General features: G+C 43.2%; 1 protein-coding gene across 2 annotated transcripts in view; it reads right to left on the bottom strand.

The window, feature by feature from the left end:
* RERG (RAS like estrogen regulated growth inhibitor) overlaps nt 1–21,840 on the bottom strand; it is an 88,091-nt gene that overhangs the window by 65,655 nt on the left and 596 nt on the right. For both annotated transcript variants that reach the window (XM_033057459.2, XM_033057460.2), the window contains exon 2: nt 20,719–20,893. In XM_033057459.2, the coding sequence (XP_032913350.1) occupies nt 20,719–20,779 (61 nt within the window). In that variant the 5' untranslated portion in view covers nt 20,780–20,893. The remainder of the gene's footprint in view (nt 1–20,718; nt 20,894–21,840) is intronic.

The raw sequence follows: 21,840 nt of genomic DNA, 5'->3' as shown, positions 1-21,840 counted from the left end.
ACTTCTTCCTAGGAGCCACAATGCAGAGAATGAGATTTTCAGCCTGTGCTTCACCAGGCATCAGAGATGCAGCACCGATGTACCAAGGCATCACTTTCTTGGTTGTCCTTACCAGAGATTTGGCTTGTCTGACCATAAAAACATGCAGGTCCTTGGAAAAACTGTGTTTTAAAGAGATGTGAATGACTTGATACCATGAAAAGAAAGGTGCTGCCTGGCTGCAGTCAATGAGAAACCTTTCCTAGGTAGAAAACGTTCTGCACTGAAGGTTTAGCATTTGGGCCTGAAGCACTCAGTGATTTCTTTCCTGTTTTCCTAGACTTTTGGCTTGACTCATTTGTGAGTGGCCCTTCTCCAAGAAAAATGTTATGCAGTTTCTATGGGATACACAACAAGTTGAAGTTTTTTCAGGGTCTGATAATCCTGCTTTCCTTGTATGCCCGTGTATCATTCTGTGTGATCTGTGTGCCTGCTGGCTGTACTCTGATATTTGGTGCTGTGTTCTGATCCCTGCACATAAACACCACATGCCACCTAGGAAATAGGGACAACCTTTGGAGTTTAGCAGCAAATGAGTTCCCTGAAGACACAAAGCCTGTCCCAGTGAGACACTTGGTGTGCCACATGCAAACTTCAATGTATGTGGCAGGGAATGAAGAGCTGAGGGACAGTACCAGATGCAAGTTGTGTGAGAGGTCTGAAGGATCAATGCTCCTTTGCCTGGCTTCTGACACAGAACCAGCTTCAGGGAAGGAACAGCCTCTTTTGCTGAGTTCAGATTCTACACATCTCAGTGTCAGTCTTTAAAATCATGGTGACATTACCTGAAGCAATAATTGTGTCATTCTGTAGTCCTGAACTCTAGCTACCAAAAACTTTGCCTCATTATCTTGGCTCTGCAAATCTTGTTGCAGAACCTGTAAGAAAAGTTGTGTAAAGGACTGAAGCCCCTTCAGACAGGGAATGTGATCATGGTGGCTTATAAACCAGGATGTGAAACTTCAATTAGACAGCTCCAAAAGCCATTTGATGCCACACAAGCAATATTGTAAACTTGTGCTTTATTTCTGAATCCCTGATGTGGGAAATGAAGAATAGACAGATTGAGTTCTTGGAGCTGTATTTTTGAGCAAGGATAAGTACCTGAAAAGGAATTCAACTAAATCGTAAAATACTAGGCTTGAAATGAGGGCAGCTATGCAGAGTATTCTGGAATAGTCATTATGCTTCTAATTAACACTATCCTTATTTCAGGGCAACCTCCTTGTCCTCTGGGAATGTTCTTTGCAGGATGTCTTTGCAGGACAGCTCCTTGCAGGATGTGCTCACCTCAGAGCTGCCTGTCACTGCAATGTGCTGAAGATGAATTAGGTTCAAAGTACTTCTAGGGCTCTGCTTGCTCACCTTTGCCCATTAGCAGAACAAATTCTGCACATCTTCTCTGACACACCTATAATTGCAAAGTCCTTTTGCATGCAGGCAGAAATACTTGCAGGAAAGCCTTTTGGCATGGGCAGCATATTTAAATTTCTCACCTGGCTTAAACTATCCTAACTAAACTGGTGTCTGTATTTGCTAATGGTAAATTTTGACACTTAGAGGAAAAGTAGATGCTTTTTATTTCTTGCTTTGGACTCGGTGTCTGTCTATAGTCTTGGTCCTTGAGAGGAGACATCCTTAATTCTTCCTGCATCCTTAACTCTCTCTGCAGTGTGGTGCTTGCAGGCAGCTTTAGTGCCCCAGCCCTCCTGGTTTGCACAGGAAAAGGGTCTCAGGTACACATTTAAGGGCTAATAAGCACCACTGGCATATTGCTTGGAGATGTTCTCTGGGACAGAAGTTTCTGCAGGGGAGAGCTATTTCAGATGAGTGCTTCAGTGCCAATGGGAAAAACATAGGGACAGAATTTAAAATGGACTGAGAGGAAAAACATTTTCTTTGAACCAACTTGCTGAGTCTCCTACATTCCATTAAGAAACATTTTATAACCTCCAGTCTTTTTAAAGCAAGAGTATGAGCCTGCCCCTCACCACATAAAGAGCAGAATTTTCTTCTCCTTTTGAAAGACAATGTGCTTTTTGTTTTCAGAAGGGTCCTGGTGTATTCCTGGGTCAGGTACCAAAAGTTTGGGGAGTTGGGGGTGGTGCTTAAATGCCTGATCTCAGACAGGAGGAAATGCAGGAGCACAGGGAGGTTCTGAAGGACAGAGTGAAGGCACATAAGCAGTGGGCCCTGGCTGATCCAAAGAGGAGCAGCCAGAGTTGAAGGCTCCTTGAATCCTCACGTCCTTGAGATTCCACACAGAAAACATTTTCTGTTGGATGCCCAATGAGTGGACAAGACACTGGACTTTGAAGATACTGCTGAGAGATGGTAGGACAAGATGGGGAAGGTACAGGTGAAGATACAAACTCCTTAGCTTAAAATATTCTGGCTTTTTCTCCCCTGGGAAATGTGCATTTCACACATTCACACCCCCAAATGTTTTACTCAGACTTGATCTTTATGGTCTCTTTCTTTGACAAGAAATTTATTTTGACATTAAGATAGTTGAGAGAAAACTAAATTTGGAGGCTAAGGAGGTAGAAAGAAATCTCTCAACCATTTTTACACAATTACAACACAAACTGACATTCTTATGTGTGAAGCCTCCCACTGCTGTGGTATTCAACTATTTAAAGGTCTAAAAGCACTTATTCCTCCAGGCTTTTTTGAAGTAAACTTCTAGTCTAATAATTACATTAGAATTGAAGTGACTGACCTAAGATTGTACAAGAAATCTCTGACAGATTCAGAATTTGAATTCAAGTCATTGGTTTTCAAAGACATCTAGTCCTTAATGACAACTACATCATAAGGCATAGGTACTCCAAACTAAATTCAGGTAGGCACTACATTATTTACTTTGTCCTAACTGCTGTTTAGGTAGTCTTCCCCAGATAAAGAAAGAAGTTTGCCTCCCATGAGGGCTGCCCTGCATCTTCCACAGTGTTTCTTGCAGACAGAAAAGTGGGACAACAGAACTGTTCTGCTGGGCTGTTAAAGATTTTATTTGAAACCTGATCATCAGCAAACCTGTCCCCAAAATTGTAGCATTAGTACAAGCAAATGCTTTCTGCTACATATAAAATATAGAAAACTCTGCAAGTGGTTTCCAAGAAATGTGACAAAGAAAACTCCTCACTGAAAGGGCACTTAGGGAGAGCTCTTTAAGTTTAATCTTTAAATTTAAATTTAAGGAGAAGCATTTCCCCTGAGTCATAACTACATTTAACTTCCATATGTTAGAGAAGGAGGTGGTTGTGGCACAAAGGAAATGGGAGGTTCCTCCAGTGAAAACTTCAGATGAGCAGTTGCTTCTTCAGGCATCTGCTTGTAGGATTATGCCAGACTCTGTAAAACTTGGCATCATATGGTGCACTGCAAACAAGGCACTCATTGCTATACAAACATCAGCTGATTTTTGCACATCTCTTTTTGCCTTCTAGCCAATGATGCAGAGAATCCTCTAATCTCTGCTGGGGCTTGCTGGGTCCTGCCATAATTAAAGAAGCAGCAGGAAATTAAAAGGCACTGTGTTCTCCAGGGACAGGGATAAATTGAGGTAGAGAAGGATTGTGACTTGCCAAGACCACACAAGGAGTGGGAGAACCCTCAGATTTCTATTTCCCTGTTTCCCATTGGGAGACATGGGACTTCTTGCATTGGAGCTAGGATTGCTCTACATAAAGCATCATGAAACTTGGAAAGTGGATCATTGCCCCAAGTCTGGATAATCTCCTGGCTACCTGTGTCCCTTTGGCACACAGGGACACAGGCAAAGGATGCTTTACAGCTCAGCTCCTCACGGTACCCTGGCCTTGGGGACAAGTGGCTGCACACCTTCTTCTTCAGTGACTTTATGTCCCTTTTAGCTGAGGGACTTGAAATTATCAGTTCTGAGTGCTCAGGTTGGTAGAGCTGCTTTAAGAACACTGGCCTATGTTCCTACAGGGGTTTTGATAAGGATGTTTTAAAGCACAGTGGTGTAGCTGAAGTATTTGTTTGCAGTGAGACAAATCTTTCTGCTGCTTGGCTACAGACAGATAAGGTTTTTTTAACCTAGGAATCTGGCTGACTGTTAAAAAAAAAGAGAAATAAAACCCAAAAAAACCTCCACAATGAACAAAAAAACAAACAAACAACAAAACAAAACAAAACAAACCACTAAAAAAACCCTAAAATTAAAAACAAACAAACAACCCACCCCAAAATACAAACCTGCAACACTTTGAATAGCTGTAGCTTGAAGTATTATTAGACTTCTGAATAAGCATGTCTGTGTGTCTTTTAGAAGAGCTGAATACCCTTGCTTCCAATGCAAGAGAACACCTCCTGGCTGGCCCAGCCAGCACAGAACTGTGCCTTCCAGATAAAGTGCCCTTGCAAAAGAAAGCAGCCAGGCAGAAGCAGAATGAAACATAAGCCAGTAACTTAAGAATCACAGTAAAATGAAATTCAACTGCCCAGATTTTGGTCTCCATTTCACTGGCAGTGGTTTGTGTGGTCAACCTGCTGCAGAGGTTTCTAGATTACAGACTTTAAGAGACAATTCATATATTTAGCCTTAGGAAGAGCTACCCCATAGTGCTGTGACTGTGCTGAAAGGAGTCCTGTATCAGAAAAAACAGTAATTTTGGTGCCAAGTTTGTTTGTTTGTTTGTTTGTTTGTTTGTTTGTTTGTTTGAATACCTGTGCTTGAAGTCACCTTCAAGTGCCACTTGGCTGATTTTCTTTGATGGAGACCATTGAAATAGGTTAATGCAAGAAGCTTTTTGATTTGTGGAGCTCAGTGCATATAAAATCATCTGGATGGCTGAGAGTGAGATGCAGTATTTTTTAGAAATAAGAGTATGATTCTCCTGACTTAACTGCAATGTGGTTTTTTTACATTTGCTGCCTTTTATTGCAGCCCTGACTGATGGCAGCAGTGAGAATCTCAGCTTCGTTTGAAAACCCATGGAGATGTGTGTTCAGCCACTGTGATTGTGCAGAGAAGTCTGAAGATGTTATGCAGGTGTGTTCTGAAACCTCACACACAAATAGAAGAATCTTGATAGCTGAAATAGGAGTGCAGGAATTCCTTTCCACCTTCCCCTTTTTTTACTGCCAGGAGATTTTCTCTGTCATCCACACTTTGCATCTGTAGAGCTGCCCCAAGACCATGACTTAAAGCATTTCTCTAAGCTTAATTAAACCTTCTCCTATAAGATAGCTAACTCCAAATTGGTAAATAACTCCAAATTGATCAAAGATTTTTCGAGTTCATATAATAAATACCAGCAGAATTAAGAAAAGCTGCTGGAAAACTAGGACCAAAGTGTCTTGCTGTCAACAACAGCTCACTGTGATTTATTTTGAGACACAGTTACTGGAGAACATTGCAGTGTTACTTCAGACCTTTCCACCAGCCTGACTTCAAGGTTAAATATTGAAATGTATGCATTTTTTCTGGCTGCTAATTAACTGTTGGTGTAGACACACGTGGACTTCAGAACTGTCATTCATTTGCTCTGTGCACAGGAACACAGTTCTTGCACTTGTATTCATATTAAAACTTCTTTTTAGCACTTAAAATTCACTGGGAGTAGCCTGGAACATTCAGGAGAATTGGTAAGAGTGACACCACAAATCAGATTATGATTCCCTAGGAGATTAAAAAATGCAGGGAGGTGCTCTCTGCCTGTATCATAGGATGAAAATTACAGTAATTTCACGAATACAAGCCGCACTGAGTATAAGCCGCATCTCTGGGTGTTGGCAAATATTTCGTTTTTTGTCCATAAATAAGTCGCACCCGAGTATAAGCCGCTCTGTCGTTCGCAGCGAGGACCCGCGTGCAACAAAGTTGCCAAATAGTAACAGAGCCACGGCAGGGCGGGGTTTACTGGCTCGGCTAAGGCTGTGCAGGCTCGGCCCGCTCAGGGCTGCTGACGGGGCCAGGTGGCCCAGCCCGGCGCTGCCGCTCGGCGGGGCCACTGGGGGCCAGCCGCCGCTGCCACTGGGCTCGGTCACCATGGCCCGGCGCTGCCCTGTGGTGGCAGGCAGGGACGGAGCCCCCCCGCTCCCGTGGCGGCGGCGGCAGGCGGGGACGGAGCCCCCCACCGCCTCCCAGAGCCGCGGCAGGGGCGGCCCGGGTCCCCCCTCTCCTCCCTGGGTCGCGGCAATGACAGCGCGGGGTCCCCCTTGTCTCTTCCCCGGGCTGTTGCAGAGGAGGGAAGGAAAAACCTCTCCCTCCTCTCTCCCCGCCGCCCGTGCTGCCTGAAGGCAGCCAGGCTCCACCCGCGGTGCAACAGAGTAGCCATTTGTAACAATCGCAAAATGCCGACTTTGCAGCTGCTCGGCTCAGCACTCTGGCAGGCACTTCTGTGGTTGTAAATGTCAGAAAATTATTCACATATTAGCCGCTCTTGTTTATTAGCTGCATTTCCGGTTTAGGAGCAAAATCTTAGTCAAATTGGTGCGGCTTGTATTCGTGAAATTACTGTACTAAATACTCTGCATCAAACTAGTAAAGCAGTTAACTTTTTTCTTTTATAAACAGATTTTAAACCTACTGCTCAAAAAGGTTCAAGCTCTTCTCCAAACCATATGCAAAACCATGGAAATATGTTAAGGGAAAAAACTTCCATAAAGAGAAAAATAATGTGACATCCTAAATTTGTAGACCGTTCCTGTATTATTTACTGAACACCAGACTTTCATCACTTGCAATAGGTTTAAAATTAATATTCCTCAGATTAATATAAGGACTAATTTCATGCCCCTACAAGGCACAGGGGAAATGATGAATCAGTGCAGATTTTGCAAAGCAAAAGTTTGAGCAGGAGAAGTCTGACCCAAAGGCTGTGGAAGGATGTGTGCGCAGGGGTGGCAGCAGAGCTGTCAGACCCCTTCCCACTATTCTTCAGCACAGGAAATAGGGAATAGGGAGATACTGAGGGGAGGCAGCGGCAATCCATCAAAAACCTCTTTTGTAACAGCGCACAGAAAGACCCAGGGAATTTCAGACCCTTAAACTCCTGTGCACAGGGACAAATGCTGAAGGGCTGTTTTGTTCCACCCAGCAGATGTAGCAGGCAACAGAATGATTAACGTAACACTTGCAGAGGCTCTTGATGCTGCCCTATAAATAGATTTTAAAAGTTTTCAGTTCCACAGTCTTAGGGCTTAAGCAAACAAGGTACAGTTTAATGGGGATATCATGGCATATAGGATCAAGAATTACATACCAACCCCAGCCCTTTTAAATTTTTTTTTCCTGCTTTTCTCTCAGGAATGCACAAACCAAAGTCCAAATGTGGACGTGTTCCCAGGGTTTTAGGATTGTGCAAAATTGAATTTGGTCTTATTCTCACTAGGATAACAAATTTTTCATCATGGCAATTTTGGACTAGGTGAAAAATTTGCCATTTAAACATGCAAACAATGTGCTTCAGTATTGCAGTCTTGCAGCACTGAAGCAGAAAGTGGAGGGAACTGGAGAGAAGAGCTGAGGAAGTTACTTTATAAAGAAAAATTACATTAAAGTCACTTTCTGAATGAAGATGAAATTGAAGTTGCCCTTAAATGAATTATTTCCCCCACAGCTTGTCTCAGCAGCAAACTCCAGAGTGCTCATTTATTCACTTGTTGCGTTGTGAGCAAAACAAAACAGAAGAGACAATTATCAAATTATCAAGTTGTGTATAAGGCTCTGACTTTGGGTAATACCAAGTACAAACTCATCTCAGTGTTGTGTCATTCCTTGCATGCACCTAACACTCATCTATGCTGTATCCCCACAGAGTAAATGCATTTTTAATATAAATTTCCTAGTTAAAACTGCACTAATGGTGGTAAATGGGGCCTGTGTTGGTGGTAAATGCATTGAGCTTTAAAGCTCATACTTTTCACCCCTAATCTAAGCAAGGCACCAGCAAATCCATCAGAGGAGATTTATTTAAAAGATTCATCACACTGCTGGCCTGGCTGCAATAAAACAGGCTATAAAGTTCCACCAAAGCTAAACAGCAGTGTCCTGCTGAGCTGATGTAAATGCCAGTGCACAGAGTGCCCTGTGCTCACAGCTTGGGGCAGCCTGAACTGGAGTCTGGCCATAAACAAAGGCTTCCTCACTGCTCTGACATGCTAAACCTTGGAAGGCATTAGGATCACTAATTGTTTTAAGAGTCTTAAAAGCATTTAGCTAAGACAAACATCTAGAAGTGATGCACCGACCATGGTTTCTGGGGCTACTGCTGCATGGTTTATACTCAGGGTATTCTAATTGCTTCCCAAGCTGCTCACTGTCCTTACTTGAACATGATATTCCAGCCTGGCACTAAAAAGAAAAAAAAAAGGCAGAAAATAAGAAGCCACAAGCAACTGATCTTCAATTGAAGTGGATGAAAAATGAACTCTTCTGGAATGGCTTCTGTGTAGGACAGTAGATGGACTAGAAAAATAAATTATACCTTGATGGTACCCTTATTTCTATTTGCACTGGATGGAGAAAAGATCCAGAGTGTAAAAAGCTCCATCAAAGACCAAGCACAGAGGAGAGAAAGTTTCACAGTGATGGACAGAGATCAGGTAAAGCAACTAAGATATTACCACTAATCTCTGATGTTGGGAGCGGCCTTTTTTTAGCTTCCAGAGCTGCTTCCCAAGACAAATCTGTTTCAGATTCATGGAAGGGCAAACTTAATCCTAAATTGCTGTTTGCTGTTCATTTCTTGCAACTTTTTTTGATTTCTTCAGAGGGTCTGTGCCCAATTTTTTCCCTACACAGCTTCTTGAAAAGAGAGTGTCCCATATCTAGGGCTGGCATATCTTCCATAGGGCTGCAAATGGAGGCTTTTCCTGATGGATGACACTCATCCCTGTCAGAGAAGGAAATGCAGGAGCCCCACTGACTGCACTAAGGTCAGCATTTAGAGGCAGCACAGCTAAATAGCTCCTGTTATTGGACCTATGACATTTCCTTGCTGTCCTCTGATAAGAAGCCTTCTTCTAAGTGCTTGTATCTGGCAGATGAAGACAGAAGGTTGTGGTAAGCCTGTATTTATGTGACTGAAAAAAGCAGTGAAGAGTCCTTGGTCCAAGAAGTCAGGGTCTAGATTGAGCTGGAATGGTCTGGGTTAGACTCCTGGGTTAGATCACCTTAATATCAGTTCTTTTGTGGTTTTATTCAGTGTGTCCTCAGTATCTGAAATCCATGCTACTGCAAGGGTATGTTAGTGAAGGGGTGGAAAAAACATGTGAACTGTAACTTTTTCAGAGGATATGTTTCTAGAGAATTTGTAGGAAGTGCTCCTAATTTTGAATAAAAAATGATGCAGCACCTATGACTGAGGAAATAGCACACCACTGCGTGCTTTTTCCTGGGTCTATGATTTTGCCCTTACAGTTCTTGCTTTTAAACTGTGTTTTATCTTTCAGTTCATTCTGATACTTTCTGGGATTCTGCTAGCACTGGTTGTGGGGCCACCCCAGACATCCTCTTTCCTCCCTGGAAGGAGGCAGAGTGGGCACAGTCCATGGCATGACTGTTCCAAAGCCCACAGAAACAAACACAGGCATTTCCATTTATTTTCCTACATCAGCCTCCCTCTGTCTGTGAGGGACACAGCATTTGTTCCGGACACAGCACAAGGTTATTTAGTCTAGCACTTGGTGGAACCTTGAATTAATCTTTAATTTTCCATAACTAATGTTCTTTATTAGCTTTGCAAATAATCACTTGAAATTTTCATCTAGTTTTGAAGAGTCATAACTAAAGCTCACCTTCTGTGACTTTGCTTTTTCATCTTCCAAGAGTGTTAGCTTAAGGTTTGTCTTTCTAAATCTGACTGCTTCTACATTTCCTCTTTGATACCTGCAGATCTGCTTTGTGCAAGCTTTTTATTTGCCAGTGTGTTTTCAAACCTTACACCTTCTTCAGAGGGAAAAATATTCATCTTAGCATGGGTCGCTGGAAAGCTCTGAATTTTTTTTCCGATCTCCATATAAAAAAATTGCATCTGTATTCTGCTCCTGTTAATCCCTGTTCTTGCAAATCAGCCTGCTGCACAAATTGTGTTGCTCATTTTAATGAGATCAAAAGCATAAAATTCGGATGTTCTCATTAACATCTCTGCAGCACAGTCCAAACACTGACTCAGTGAATGCTTTCAACCTAGTGCCATAAAGTTATGTGTTAAATAAAACCAATACAGAAAGTTTTTCCTTAGATACTTAATGTTAAATCTTATAAAGGATTTCATAACAGGGTTATGAAGATCATCTGCCTCAGATGAAGAGAGGGCTCCATGTGGTTAGTCTGTAGGAATAAGTAGATATATAGAATACCAACACTACTAAGAAAAAGGAGGAGGAGAGGATCATATCTATAGCAGTGTTTTAACTCAAGAAGAAATAAAAATCCACTAAGCACCAGGGAAAGATTCTTAATTTAATATAACCATGGTTAACAAGATCATCTTTTTCAAGTCAGGAATCACTTTTCTTTTTTTAGAAGCATTGGCTGTGATGCTGAGCTGAGAGGCACAACTGAAGGTGGAATTACACAAGAGACAGTCCCCAATCCTGTATGATCCAGCACCTCCATGCATTCTGGCACTTTTCTGGGCTTTTTTGTGCATTTCACTGGGACACTCCTTGCTCCTCAGAAAGCCTGCAACCCACCTGGGAACTGGAGGATGCCACTCTGTGCTCCAGGCTTCAGGAAGGTAAGTTTTTTACATGGCAATACTCATACTGGGAAAAACCCAAACCAAACCGCATTCATTTTGTTCTCCAAAAGCAAGAGCAAGATCATCAAAAGCATCCTTGAGACTCTTCAGAAAAGGTGGATTAGCCCTTACAAAGTGACCCAGGTGCAGAACTGTTTTCACTGGTTTAGTACTCTGGGAGTCACCCTGAGCATTCTCTGCTCGTGACTGGCCTGCAAACTTTTTCCTGAGGGCAGTCTGAGATCTGAGAGCACTTTTGCAATCTGCAGGTTTAAAGTGTGACATTAGAATGTCACAGGACTGTAGAGCCCTGGCTTCTCAGGAGTCACCTGCTGAAGTGAACAGAGAAGTCCTGGAATTGCACAATGATCAAATACTTCTAACACATGATGTCAGATTGCTCATGCTTGAAACTAAAGCCTTTTTTCAGTCCTCTGCCATGTTATCCATAGCAAAAACATTTTAATCTTCACCAAGAGCGACAGTGTTAATGGGAATGAATGAAAAATAACAGTGTACAACCAAGCTTCAAGGTACTTTTGTCATGAGCATGTTTCCCTAAGCCCTGTTCCAACTCCTGCCTTTGCTCATTGTATTTTATTGTATTTCCCTGCCTTTTTGAACATGCCTGCCAGCCACCTCCTGTGCAGAAGCTAGAGGTAGGATCTGAGGTGGCAATGTGCTGTTTTAACTCAGCTGTGTAGGTCATTTTCTTCTGTTGAGCTCCTCACTTCTTTCTGCAGCCAGTCCCTGTCTGTGCTGTGGCACTGGGAACAAAAAGTAATATTTCAGTGCTCTGATGTGCAAACAAAGCTCCTCAGACTGGATGATATTAACATTTTCACAGCTTACTAGAAGGCACCATTTAGTAAATGTTTTGCAATTGTTGAAATGCTACAAAATGAGCCATGCAAAATTATTCTAGGTGAATAAAATGTCTTTTAGGTACAGACCTAATGGGAGGTGAGATATGATACTGAGCATGGAGTTAGTCTTTTTAATACTGAAACTTTGTCCAGCTGGGTGTGAAGATCTGCAGCAAATCATGATACTTTTCATACCTGTAAAATGTTAGAACTTAAGAAATTGCTGAAAGGTTCTTGTGCGTTTTCCATGGTCTGTCTCTTGCATCATCTTTACCAGTGTGCCAAACTATCCTGCTCCAGAGATGATATTGGTTGTACCATGAACATCAGTAGCTGCATGTGATTTTACAGATAAATATACATCAGAGCTGCTAGAGCTGCTTAGGAAAAAGGCAACTTGAATGAGGCTTCTTCAGGAAAGTAAAATTTTAAAAATCCTATCTATATTGGTGCTTTATTCTGAAGAGGGAGCCTATGAAAACAGACTAGGAACTAAGAAAGCTCCTTTCTTAACTGGGAATCCAATATATCTGCCTTTTCAAGCAGGAAAGACTAGCAGTAGAGTGTGATCTTTTCTGTGGAGTCCTAGAAGTCTGCAGACCTGTCCAAACTATTGGAGTATTTCTTGCAGTACAGGCTCCCAAACTCCTCCCAATCTGCAGTGGACACTATGTGAATTTCCACCACAGTGGTACTGAGTTAAATCTCAGGGGCCTCTTTCAGACTAGATCCCAGATAGTTCAAATTAATGAAGAAAACAGTCATACTGAGTAAGTTTAAAATAGAGGTAGTTTGTTTTCATGAGAGAGGCTTGGTTATTTCACATGCCAGGTCAGAAACTGCAAACAAAATTTGCCAAGAAATTACCAAAGAGATACTCAGGCTACACAGTGGTGAGTACTAGACTGGTTTAACTACAGTGAATACTAACAAAAGAGTATTCTTGCATGAGATGTAATTATTTGAGATTACCATGGGAGTCTGAAGATTGGTATATGAGTGTTTCATTATCCAGGACACAGTTTACTGTAGTATCTTGAGACCTATCATGTTCCACGTAGATAAAGGTCAAATGTTCTTTAATTGGAGATATATTTTTGGAAACTTTTGCCTGGAAGTAGATCTGACAGACCAAGACATATTGTGGATCGCTATTCAATTATTTGATGTTGGAAATCAGCCTGGAGGAGAGCCAACTCCAGTGCACATAACCACAGGAATCCAGTTGGGTTAAGCAGCAGTGCTTGGCATCACAGATTCTGCCATCACAGAGCTGGGTCAACAAGGTGTTTGTTTTGGCGCTCACACTCCCATGTCCAATCTTTTGTGGAGTGTGGGGTTTGGTGGGGATTTTTTGTTTGTGGGTTTTCTCTGCCACCCATGGGTCTAATACTGCATTCTTCTGTGGTGACTCTTCAATAATTTTCAATTTGTTCTGCAGTGCAAAAATAAATAGCTCACTCTGATCTTCTTACACTTTGCTGCTTTGAATGACACTTTTGAAGTTCTCACTTGTAAAGCTCCTCTGGGTCAAATGCTGGGTAGGTCAGGAAAAGATCATGGTTGACAGCTCTGTCTAACTGGCTTCCACTGCTGTGGGGAGTGGGATTTTTGTTTCCCAGGGCAGGCACAGAGAGGAGGTGCTGACAAAAGCAGCTCTCCAGAGCAGGGTTGTGCAAATCTCTAATAGACTATATTATAGTCAGACAGAGAGTTGGATGGAAAATACAGCCACATGAAGGGGAGAAAGGAAGAGAAGACAAGCTCCTTTTGTGCTTGTGGTCCTGTGGGTCAAAATGAAATTAAACCCTACTGGGGAAGTAGTGAAAGACAGGATTGCCAAATATGTTTTTAATGAAAATAAATGTTGCTTCTGCGCTTCATTTTGCTGTCAATAATGAATGTCAGTGGAAGAGCCATAAAGGGTCAGAAGGATCCCACAGGGCTGGCAGGGGTGGGGTCTCAGATGCTGCCAGCCTGGGAGCCATCCCTCAGGCTGGATCCCAGCAGCCCTTGCCCTGAAAAGAAAGGAGCTTTGGCACTGCACAAGTCACAATTCCCTTGGTGATTTGGCACTACCAGGCTCCCCTTTCCTTCACCTCAGTTCTCAAACTGGCCACTGGAGGTCAGTCCCAGTGGCCTGCCTTGCAGGAGGGCCACGCTGGTGGCCACTGTTCCCACAGCCCTTGGCAAAACCACAGTGCTGCTCAAGAAATTCCCTCCCTGAGACAATGTGCCCTGTGCACTGCCCATTACATCCTTCCACCCTGAAAACTTCTCCAGCCACTTATCCAAATAGTTCCCTGTGGTAACACACTGCTACCACTGCCCCAGCCTCTGCTCTTGCTTCTGCAGCTCCTCTGCTGCTGACCCCAGCGTGATGGCTGCAGAACAACCCAGGAATGTCAGCAGCTCTGTGTGCTTTCAAACCCAGGCTGGATGTTTTCAACATATTCCCTCATTTTCCTGTGAGCAGACTACTGTCTAACATTTCTGGAAAGGCAGCTGGAGGCTCCAGCCAATTTCTATGACATTTTAAAGCTGCACATATGTTTAATATATCTACTACTTCCTTCCCCAGGGCTTCATGCTTCTCTTGCCATTCATCTTTTCATGCTGGATGCATAGAATGTGAGTTACCTACAGCATCACTGCCATAATATGTGGCGCTTCCCTACACCTCCATGGCATATCCATTAGGAGCTGTAACAGCTGCAGACTAAAACATTTCATTGATCCTCCTACTTTAAGGCAGTGTTCGTTTATCATGCACCTAACATATTTATTTATGGGTGCTGTAAATGTAAAAGGGTGGCACAAAAGCTGATGCAAAAAAGTTTGCTTGAGAAGTACAGACATAACTTGTTTCTCCTGCTGTGCCACAAAGCCAAAAGAGGTAAATTTACCCACTTCTATGAGCAAGAGTAGCTATGTATAGATACACACTGCTTCCCTTTTTAACCTGTGCAAAGCTGGCTTCATGCAATGACTGCCTGGAGCAGTCAACATCCTCCAGGAATGCTTTCCTGGACAGCAGGAACCACTTGAGAGTGACTGTTCTTTGCTGCTTCACACCACCGCTGCCAGGATTAGCTCACCTGGATCTCATGCCCTGAGCATCTGATGACGCACAAGGCACTGAGAGTGTGGGCAAAGGAGGAGCTGGGAATGAGGAACAGAGATGGGAGGAAGCCCAAAGTGAGAAAGGAACTGTAGGTACCAAGTTTTCCTATAAAGAACAAAGTCATTTCACCATATGCAGTCTCTAGGGAACATGTACAGTTCTAGGGAACTGGCAGGGGGAAAGGGGAGGGTGACAGCTGACAAGAAACAAGGCAAAAAAGAGTAGATGCAAGGCAAAGGGGCTTCGGGTATCAGAGAGCTGAACAAGTTTGTGGAAGATGAAAAATCTTGCTGTTTTTTGTTCAGTGCCCTGTTGGGGAATAGCAGACTGACCCAAAGAGTGCAAACCTTGACCACAGCCAGACAAACCATTCCTGGCTCTCCACCAGGAAGCTCTGCAGTTGCCTTTGGCAAAACTGCAGGAGACAAGTGGGCAGGACAGCTATCTCATCCAGGCAAGAGCTGCAGGGGGTGGCTAGGCACCGGCCAAGGGAAAAATTTGTGCTGCACGCATAAATCTTGAATCCTAGCATTCCTTCCTCACGAATCAAACAGCAGGCTATATTTAGCCCAACCTAAACAACAACAAAAAAAGAACAGCAGGACTAGTCTTAGCTCTAGCAGCTGCCACCAGCTGCTCAGAGGGGATACAGGTAGAGCTGATGTCAGATGTAGTTAAATGAGATGGAACAGGGAGGCAGCTATGCTTGAATGAACAATGTCAGCATTTGGTTAGAGAAATTCTGCGTTTTATTATTTCATGGTTAGCCAGAAGGAGGATCAAATGTCGAGCAGGGCATGAATGGTTTCTACTACACCAAGGGCAAGGCTATAGTGAACCATGGATAGGCAAACAAGCAGAGGAAAGGGAGAAGGTCAGACACAAGCAGGGCAAATGTTTGTATGTCCAGCCCAGGTTCCTGGTGCTCCTTCTCTTTAGTTCCAGCATGATAAGGTTAACAAATGCAGTTTTGAGAAGGGCTGCTGTCTAAAGAGATTGTGTCTGTGTGCTAAATTCACAATGCAACTTATTTCACCAGTGCTTGAAATTGGGGCTCACCCTGTAAAGAGGCATCATCCACTAAACAGGAGCTGGGGAAAGTCATTTAATGCAACTGTTTGCCTGCAATATTGCTTGCTGCAAGGGGACAGATTTGTATTCTTGTTGGGGAAGAAATAACTATAAAGTTAGTGACCTAATTACTGTTATGATGTACACACATACATGTACAGTCCTTTCAGAGAAGCTGGAGCTGGTTGAAAAGTGTAAAACCAGAGAATGCAAAAAGTGGGGGCGTTTTATGAGTGCTTTACCAGCAACGTAGTACAGGACAATCAATACAGTGGGTGTTAAACATGGTCACTGAATAATCACTTAACCATCTGGTTGTCATTGCCATTCCTAAGAATAGAGGGAAAAAAGGCAACTGGTCTACTACACTAGTGTAAGTTGGAAAAACATGAAAATAAAACCAAAACAAACACCAGAAAATCCAGTCTCTTTCCACCCACATTTCTGCATTTCAGAGGTGCCTTATTACAGTAATCCATACATCAGTGGCTACAGCATGGCCTTTGAAGGTCTTGTGGCAGCTTTCCCTGCCTTACTACAGAGTTGTGAGCTTGATAACTAATCACTCCTTAACAACTCATGTTTCCTCTGCAAAAGTCCCTGAAATGCAACTAGTGGGGGAAAATATATGAGCAGGGATTTGTGAAGAAGGAAAATCACTTTGGGCTCCTTTCCCAGTAATCCACAGGGTTTTTTGAAGGGGGGATGGTGTGACAGTGAATGCAGTTCTATTTCCCACATGCCCTGACCATGCAATTGGGAAGTGATCCCTGGTAGTGTGTTTCAGACATATCCCCAAATAATGAAAACAAAACACAGATTTGTTGAAGGACGCTCGAGTTGGCTGCTGCTTGAATTTTTCTGTAGGAACTTTCAAAACCAGGTATCTTCTCCCAGATATGTTCCCCCATCCTGGCTTAGACATGGGAAAACAGTGTAAGCCAACACATATAAATAGATGTCTGCTCAGGACTTTCCCAGTTGTGACTCTAAAATGTTCATTTCTGCGAGGTGACTATTACTGAAACCTCTTTTCTGGTCAGCCTTTTGCCCAAATGGAAGCATCCAAGCTGCTGCTGGATGAAAATAGTGACAACAGCCCTCTGCCCCACGTACCTGACAAGCAGTGATTTGCTTAGACGCTGATCCTTTTCTTAGGGATTTATTATTTATTATCTTCAGTATCTCCCCCATTGCTGAACCCACACACATTTCCATGCCCCATTCCTGGCTGCAGCTGCACACAGCCCATCCAGAACTGCATCTGCCAGGGGCTGGGCAAACCACCCCTGCTAACACAGAAACTTGGAGAGTTCAGCCTGGCACACACACAGCCAAAAGGCATGCTGGATAGCACATGCTGCAGCTGGACATTGTCTCTTTTTTGGACAAAATATAAAGGCTCCTAAGCAGAGGTATTTTGAGCATTCATAGTCAACTGAGTTATGAGTTGGAAAAGCATCAGCCATGCAGGATAACAATCCTGCACATGCCCTGTTTTTCTCCTTCTGGTTCATACATTTTTGCTCTTTACATTTCTGGGCACATAGTGTGTCATGTGATGACATGGAAGAACAAGGTCTTTAAGTCTTTATTAATTGCTACTACTGTAGTTTTAAAAGGAGCTCTTTAGGAAACCCTCAGTTTTGTTACCATAGGAATGGAGCTGTAGAATTCAGTGAAAAAACAATTTAAACAGCAGTGTTTAAGTAGTTCACTTCAACTTTAATTCTCTGCTCCATCCCAGCTCCTCTTGGCCGTGAAGACTTGAAAAGCTCTCTCCCCTCCTCAGTGCTGCCTGACTCCAGCCCAAATTAGGAGGTACAACCCTGTTATCTATGGCAGGTCTTAGCCCTGTCCCTTCCCACCCACAGAGCACTTCCTCCTCTTCCCGAGGGAAGCAGCTGCAAAGTGCTCCTTGGCTCAGGCAGAGCTCCTCATCTGGCTTTTTTCAGCTGTTTTAAAACAATCTTTATGCAGCTTCTATACAGTAAGAGCAGGGTGAATGGAGGAGCATCTAGTCTGCTGTACAAGAGCAGGTTGGAATGGTTGCAGCTGATGAGTTTGCCCATTACTCAGTGTAACTGAGCTGGGGGAAGTCCTGTATGTCCCTTTCTGAGCTGGTTTGCTCTTCTTTTTCTGGCTGAAAGGTTTAGGCAAAATGGGACAGGTGAGTTGATTAGTCACTCTGCTGGTCTTCTCCAGCAGGCAGGGGGAGACAAGGCAAGGAAGGAGAACAGTGAAAAGCTGACACTCAAATTGGATATTGCCTCCTGTTTGTTTTTTAAACCTTTGAACCAGGGAAACTTGATGAGCAGCAAGAAAGTGGAGTAACATTTTGTTTTCCCTGGATTTAACTCTTTTGAGAAGCTATCACTATTCAGATTTGTAAAGAGTGTTCTGGTTTCCCACCTCATCTATGGGAGAGTCTTGGAAGGGACTGCTTTGTTGAACAGGAGGTGTGTCTGTAACTGCACAGGTGCTCTCAGGTGCTCCAGCCACTTACACACTGAGAACCTAATGCCTGCCTCTTCCTCAGCATACAAAGATGAGCCAGGAAAGCAAGCCAGTGACCATATTTTGGCATGACTTTCTGGCAATCACAGTGGCCCTATTTATCACCCAATGTCTCCTTTCATTGCTCCAGCATTCTAGAGTCTGGCTTATCTTGCAGCTGTCTGGCCAAGTCTGCTCCAGGAAGCTGTGACCTGCCTCCACAACACATGACAAACTGATCACAGGGATAGAGAATGACATGGTTACACCAGAAAACACACTGCCAACACTATTCTAGCAGGGTGCTGCCCACCTGAGCCAGCTGTCTGGAGACTGCTTTGTGTCCAGCTCTGTTTTCAGCAAAGGTGTAACAGCACTTCCACAGCTCCCACTGCTGTTACTGCTGGCTAAAGACAAATAGGTATTTTCGGACACACACACTTATTTCTCTGCAGTTGGCCAAGCTGTTGAAACTGGATCCTTTTATGGGAATGTACAAGAGGGGTTTTCATAAGCAAGCAGGAGATTCTGGAAGGCACAGTTGCTGCTCTGTTGAGGTAGCTGATAGTGCTGTGTGACCCTTCTACCCCACTAAATTCACCCTGTTGTACTGCCCGCTGATTTGTGCTCTCCTTTCCACACAGATTCACAGATATGGCCACAGTCAAAAGAGGGGACCTCATTCATATTCTATGTAATATTTCCTTGCATCTCAAAGGGAATAAAAGGAGAGGAGGAAGACGTTGAAGGACTAGGATGTTTTTACTGGCTTTCCATTTCTTTTGTCTCCCACCCAGTTCCAGGACTACAGGAAAACATTTTTACTATTTATCCTATCCTATTGAAGCCTACAAAAAGGATACAATAGGTGAAAGAGGCTCTTGTTGATCCTGTCTTGATGTAGCATTTTAACACAGCACTTAAAAGGTAGTTTTGTATTTTTTAAATATCAGCTCTCAAACTACTAAGAATACCAGGGAGAGAAGACTCTTTCAGTGTTTCAGTTTTCCTGCAAGTATTTCAAGGTTCTCTTGCATTACTTTGAATCCAGCCAAGAGACTGGACAACCACAGAAACCATCAACTGAATGTAAGATAAACTAAAAGGGGAACCACTGAAGTTGCAAAACTTAATTAGGACAGCAATCTATGAATACGAAGGAGGGGATGGGGGTAAGGGCAGCAGGGGAGAAGGGAGAGCTTAAACTTATCCCAGTATATTATCAGCATTCCCTCAGGCATTCTGCTCAAAAAGGTGGAATTTAATCTGCATTGCCTTTGAATAAGCAGTATAATCTCTAAGAACTTCTGCCACACATAGACCTTTTTTCCTGATAGCTGACAGAACTCCCTCACCGATAGTGTTCTGGTAAAATACCTTCAGGGTAAATGTGCTTTTATAAACAGCCCGTTCCCAAGTTACTGAAACTGTAATACATTTATAGGACAGAACCTTGGCATGTGTAATATAAAAGTCACTTTGGGGAGCTGGAGCTGGTTGATGGCAGCTGAGTCTGGCTTAATGCTCTTACCAGCACATCCTATCTCCCGCCTTCTCTTGTGCAGATTTCTTCTAAAATAAACAGTATCTTACAATTCCCAAACTGACACGGGAGCATGATTAGGCTCGGTCTCCTCATTTCCTCATCCCTGTAGTGCAAGGACTTGTTAGATTGGTCATGGAGCTGTCAGGATAATGCAACACCCCTGAACTACCTGAGAGGGATTGCAACCGTCACAGTCTGCTCTCATCTCACCAGAGGAAAGGCTGTCTGTAGAAAAGGATTTTTAACATTTATGCCTCCCCCTTGTGTCTCTACCATATGAACTCACCAGACTATGTTTATTTCACAGAAGACCTCTATAAATGCAAACTTTACACATGGTACTTTAGATACTGGGTAAACATATCAATCCAGGAGAGCATTGAGAACCAAACTTCTTTGAGTTGCTGAGTCTAAAATCTCCTGTGGAAATCAGCCAGAATTATAGCTGTCACAGAAGTAATCTAATATTTAACAGAAGATAGGGAGCATAATATTCCATGCCTTCATTGAGTACAAGCTATGAAGAGACAAATTCAATATTACTAAAGCTGTTCCACTGGCAAAGAATAATATTGCCACTCACTTAATGAGAAGTGGGCTTGATTTGGGTTTGAGAAGTTTGTTTTGGTGTTGTTTATTGTTGAACTTTCTCTTAAAAAGTGATAAAAGTACTTTTGTTTGGTAGAACCCAGAGAAAACAGCGTGAAAAGCCAAGGAAGAGAGCATTCCTGGCATGATCCCAACCTCCCTGACAAGAAGAAGGTCAGAGATGTCCCTTTTTATGCAGAGTTTGTCTCCACACAGGGATCAAAAAAAGTTACCCAAAGGCAAGCAGAAGGAAAAATCAGAAGTCAAACATACCTGACTTGCCCACGCCAGCTCGACCGAAGATCGCCAGCTTCACTTCTGCACTCTTTGCCATGCTGGCAGGAACGTGGTAGTGGCAAACCCACTCAATTATCAGAATTGAAGCAGAAGAACTGTTCCCAGCTCCTGCCTTCAGCCTCACCGTGTCATTGTGACGTCAATGCAGAGCCTGGGGAAGAACACCACAAGGATGGAACTGCGAGGAGCCAGGCTCTCCCCTTCCCCTGCCCGCCCCCTCCTTTCTTTCTTTGTTTCTTCTTTCTAAATAATCGTGATAATTGGTGCTATGTTCCTGCTTTAAACATTGCAGTAACACCACATTTGGCACTGTTTGTGCAGAACCTACCTTCAGCTGTCTGGCTATTGCACTTTGCTTCACACTGGCACTGTAAGATTGCAAAAGGTACTTAACCACCCTAAGCACCTGCCTTGCAAGGCTCCTGATTATTTCTTTCTTCCTTTCTCTTTCAGCTGAAATTGCATCTATTTACTGTATTTGAATCATTTGCAGAGAATTATTTTTTGTAGAATATATTTAATAGCTGTGAGCACTCACTAGGAATTCCTGCAGAGAGCCACTCTTTCCTTGAGCCTCCAGCTCCAAAAAGGTTTCAATTACTCAGCAGCAGTTGCCTAAAACTCTTTAAGCACTTGGACCTTGCTCACTGCCCTAAACAAATCCATACCCAGAAAGTTCTCTAGCGCTCCTTTTTAAGCTGCCTCAGCTCACACATAAACATTCAGCAAAGCATGGGGTGAGCAGGAGCATGCCAGAGTTTCTGGTACTGCACTTTGGGCATGGGAATTATCTCTGTTCACAGTTTTGCTGCATGACCTTGATTTCACTAAGCTGGACAGTAAATCTGTAGCCATACTTGTTATTGTAGAATGCTTTAAGATCTTCAGTGAAAACATGGCAATCATGCTGATGATTGACTGAAACATCAAATACTCGGTGTCCCCTTAAAGCAGGGTAGAACTTTATGTGTGAATGCAGCCTATAGAGGTTTGCTGCTGAGCTGAAGTCCCCACTTTAGCCATGAATTCTAACACTGGTGTGGGATGCTTCCCATATCAGCACTCCTCACTCTACAGCAAAATGCATTTCTAACATGC

Source organism: Catharus ustulatus, chromosome 4 (genome assembly GCF_009819885.2).
Source record: "Catharus ustulatus isolate bCatUst1 chromosome 4, bCatUst1.pri.v2, whole genome shotgun sequence".
NCBI lineage: Eukaryota > Metazoa > Chordata > Aves > Passeriformes > Turdidae > Catharus > Catharus ustulatus.
The sequence above is the reverse complement of the archived record's forward strand: the minus strand, read 5'-3'. Positions and strand labels throughout refer to the sequence as shown.